Source organism: Anneissia japonica, unplaced genomic scaffold (genome assembly GCF_011630105.1).
Source record: "Anneissia japonica isolate Jap-2015-1 unplaced genomic scaffold, ASM1163010v1 scaffold287782_len627234_cov183, whole genome shotgun sequence".
Taxonomy (NCBI): domain Eukaryota; kingdom Metazoa; phylum Echinodermata; class Crinoidea; order Comatulida; family Comatulidae; genus Anneissia; species Anneissia japonica.
This window is the reverse complement of record NW_022695201.1, coordinates 442,470-447,211: the sequence shown is the minus strand read 5'-3', so window position 1 is coordinate 447,211 and position 4,742 is coordinate 442,470. Positions and strand designations below refer to the sequence as shown.

Here is a 4,742-nt window from a genome sequence, read left to right as displayed (position 1 = left end):
TTTTTTTTTTTCCCCTTCTTTTTTTAAAATAAGGAAAGGGAGGGGGGGAAAATTTTTTTTTTTTTTTTTTTTTTTTGTAACTTTTGTTACTGTAGTGGGATTTGAACCAGAACTGTGGAATTTGAAACACCAAGCTACAGCTCCACTTTATAATGAAGAAAATAATAATTAATAAAAAAAATAAGTTATACCAGCAATAAAAAGTGTAATCTGAAGCCGTTAAAAATATACATTTTATTGATAAAAAAAATATGAAATGATCGGAGTAAAAATAATCATGTTTATTACAATAATTATCATAATGTTTGAATGACAATAAGGATAATGTAATAATTATTCTGATACTAGCAGCTTAGCGTAATTGTATTATTATTATTATTATTATTATTACTTTAATGTCATTCTTAGAAATAGTATTAATATTTATGATATTATTAGTAATTTATATTATAAATTAATGCTTTCTTAGACATTTAAAGACATACTTAATTTATGTAATACTTGTAATATTTTATTTTTATTTTGTAGGTGCAGTATAGCTTTTGCTATGATGCAGCGCGGTGTTACCTTGACGGATTTGAAGCTTATGTCAACTTTTAGTTATAACATAGTCCATACCGTATGGTACTCAGAAGACACCTTATAGTCATAAGTTTATTACTGTTAATTTAATTGTTAAACTGGATAAGTATTATCATTTACTAAAATATATATCATAAAATAGTATCTTTGTTTTCACATCAAACAGCAAGAAAAGTTACAAAACTATTACAGAATTCAAATAAATGAAATCTCTATTGCAATGGCAAATGAATGTTTTAATATTTAAGTTGTAAAAAAAAAAAAAAATAATGAACATATAGTATTACAATACAAACCTGTTTACAAACAATTCTGAAAAATAAGTGACACACACGTCATCTGTTCAAATAAAAACAGAGCAAATCAAAGCACTGTAAGATAGAGGAAGAAGCATGCTATCATGATTCAGATTGAATGATTGTTCTATAGTAGTGAAACAAGTCATCTCAGCTAGGGACTCTAAAGCATGGTTTCCATAAAAATCGCTACACAGTCGCCAGAGCCTTTTCATTGCAATCCCTACACTTCGCAGCAGTCCCCGACAGAATCGCGAATGCTTCCTCATTCAACTGACCAATCAGCATTGCCAAATAAGTTGGTGATGGCGTGTAGCGATTTTATGGAAACCAGGCTTAGGTCGTAGGCTCACACAATAAGCTTGGTTCACTTTATAGAACCTGGAATATCACTGAAGAATGACCATTTTCTTTATTTACTAAAGTTGAAATGTTACCATAACAGTTTAAAAAAAAAAACTATGTTCACCGTCACAAAAAGTTGTCAGCGGTAGAGGGTAGTGACTTTATAGAACCATGGTATATTTAATATACGGTACAATGTATTGGACAATTTTAATTGACCTTTCTAAAAATGACTAGATAATCACAAAATTACAAATATTGTTGCAATAGACAAAATGGAATCTACACATTTTGATAGTTTTAGCGAAGGGGAGGTTGTAAACAGGTCCCAGGTATTAGAAAGACAAAAAGTAATATTACCAAACGATTGAAACATTTTACAAAATATACACTGTTATTTTTGATGATTGATTTGAACTCCAACTCCTTAAAAGGTAATGCCTTGAAAATGACAGCGTAGCCAATATTGTATACTATTTTCCAATAATTTATAATTGCTTTAGATATATATCTAAATATGTATTTCATACTAGCACCATCATGTTTACTCTTTTTATGTATTGATTGTGATTTCTGGTTTAATGGTCAACGATTTTTATTTTTATAGATTTTGATCTATTTTTACTAACAGATAATTAGTTTTTTTGTATTTTTTATTTGATTTATACTTTAAGAATCAATCTTTAAAACATTATTTTTTAAGAAAGTCAAGTCATTATAATGTTGATAACACAATACATCACCTCATCTAAAAATCAATAATGGAGTGTTTTGTCTAATGGCCGCATGATTTGGCTCCAGATGTTGCTTTCGAAATTCCTTCAATGCTATATGTTTAGTTATAAGGCTTGTAGATTATCTAGGCAGATACAGTATTAACAGTGTGAAAAGAGTTTATTGCGATCTAGTAAACACACCTTAGGTCTACACAAAAAATAATTTATTGAACTTGAAAAAAAAAATATTTTAATGTAGAATATTTTACAAATATAATACAAATAACCAAAATAATGAAATCTATATGCTTTGATAGTCTTAGGATACAGACTAGTATATAATTGTAATCAGGTCTCAGTTTATGGAACGATAAAAGTTTTAATGTCAAGCGACATAAAACATTGTACAAGTTATTTATAGCATTCTTTTAATTATTATTAATTAACGGAAAATTATTCAGCACGAGATATTAATTTTCTAGAGCGATTTACTTTCATATATGTTGTTAAAAATATCTTGTTCTTTGTAAGACAACGTCTATTATGATGACAGATTTGTTATTGGATTAAATAGGCATACACTGAACCATTTGTTTCTGAATCGAATTTGATTAGAGTATCTTTATTGCTGGCTGGTAGAAATGGCAACAGCGCTGGTTCTTAACGCATTTACTTTATGACCGAGATAAACAAAAATAAATGTTATGTCAAACCCCCATTATTATAGGGATATTTCAGACTTTAAACACGTTTTACTACTGAGATCATAAATCATCACATACGCACCTACAAGACAAAAGCAATATAAATGGTCCTCGATAAAAGATACCCCAACATATCAAAACACTATTGCAAACCAAAGAAATGCCCACATCCCTTGACACAATAAAAAACGAGATTAAAGTGCCTTTCACATCTATTCAGGTTCCGTTTCCAGTTCCGGTACCGGTTAAGAAAAGAAAAGAAATCGGACTCGTATTCTTACAACGCTGAAGACGTATTCTATTCACATCTACAGTATTCCTTACCGGTTGCCTGGAGCGATTTTTTTAAACCGGATTCGAAACTGGTTTAAGCCTTGCCTATGCTAGAACTTGGCTATGCCTATTAAGCCTACTATATTATATAAATATACGATTTTAATAGATAAGATTAATTTAACATGGACATAGTAATTCATAATTAAACAATACATTAAATTTAAATGTAATATAGTAATGTTAATGAATAAATAATAATTAAAACGTGTACATAGTATCTCTACAATAATAAAATTAATATTTTCCAAACATAAACAATACGATGCAACTCGCGACGCAAGTTCCTCGTACTGCGTACGTGACGTCTGCGTGATGACAGTTAACTGGAACGGAAAACGCAGTACATTTGAACAGGATCGACAAAAACTGGACGAGGAACCGGAAATGAAAAACGGAACCTGAATAGATGTGAAAGGCACTTAAAGATTGCTACATCAGTCAAGTCTCCAAACAACATTCTACGATGCTACATTCCCTCAAAATATAGGACTTTAATCTCAAGCCTTTTCTCAAATCATGATTTATTAATTGAAAAGGGTCGCTAAGTAGTAGAGAAAACAAAATCGCTAACTTTTAATTAAGCATATGGTTTTAAATTATTGTAACGTGTAAGCTACCGGTTCTAAAATAATAATAATAATGTAGTTTTATGTAAAAAGATAACATTCAGAGATGATAGACGATCACAAGTAGCGATATAATGGTTCCAATCGCTGGTTGATTGGATTGGATATAGTTGGTGTAAACACCAAGGATAACCCACAAAAGTCTGAAGAAGACTTATTTCCAGTTGGGTCCTTCTGGCGGTGATTGAGCAGTATACCGGACCGGGAGACAATCCCCCAACTCTTTTCCGAATCGTTCAACGTTTTTTAACGTGCACCCGTGCCATAATGCACACGGGACCAGCGGCTTAAACGTCTCATCGAAAGACGGTGCGCTATCGTAACTTGCATTTTAGCCCTCCAGGGGAAACACAAAAGGAGTAGCGATGGGAATTGAACCGGGGACCTACAGATATCCATGGTTCAGCGCACACACAGTGGCTACCACCAGTTTAGACAACTGAGCTAAGCTGCTCTCAATGAAGTCAACAACATTAACACATAAGCCATAAAATATATATTTTCTTATGAATATACTCTGGTTACCTAAACTCGTACACATTTACTATGCAAAACAATTATCGTTACATTTACTGAAACAATAATACATCTTATCATACATAGACTACCTTAATGTCTGAATATGTAATAATACATTAAAAATTACTGCATTAGTAATACTTATTCCATTTAGTACTCGATTCTACCTAAATGATCTGATAAGCTATCAGTTTCGGTAATAGTTATGTCATGGTACAGGCCCGTATCCAGCTTTTTGAATGGGGGGAGGGGGGTGCGTTTTGCGAGCGCAGCGAGCATCCAGGATGGGGGCCGCTCAGGGCCCCCGTTCGGGGTCCAGGGGCTGAAGTTCCCGGAAAAATTTGCTTTCTTACGTCCTAGTAGACTAATTTGAAGGCATTTTATCATGTTAATCTCTACATGTCCGTGAACACAGCGATAGGGCCTATCAAAAAATTATCAGTGCGGACATGTAGAAACAAGCAAATTGTTTCCCAAATGAAAAATACTACTGTATAAATTCGTAACCATTACGAATAAAAATTTAAAATCAATTCTGCTTTTAAATGAATAATAGCAAAGTTTGATATAAAGAGTGGATTAAAAGCGACTGTAAATGAGCTAATTAAAACAACTAGA

The 4,742-nt window shown here is 32.1% G+C and overlaps 1 protein-coding gene across 1 annotated transcript in view; it reads left to right on the top strand.

The window, feature by feature from the left end:
* The window catches only part of LOC117101442 (receptor-type tyrosine-protein phosphatase alpha-like), a 3,987-nt gene extending 3,448 nt beyond the window's left edge, over positions 1 to 539 (top strand). Inside the window, exon 6 of the mRNA XM_033241420.1 lies at positions 529 to 539. Coding sequence (XP_033097311.1) covers positions 529 to 539 — 11 coding nt within the window. The remainder of the gene's footprint in view (positions 1 to 528) is intronic.
* Positions 540 to 4,742: the final 4,203 nt, after the last annotated feature.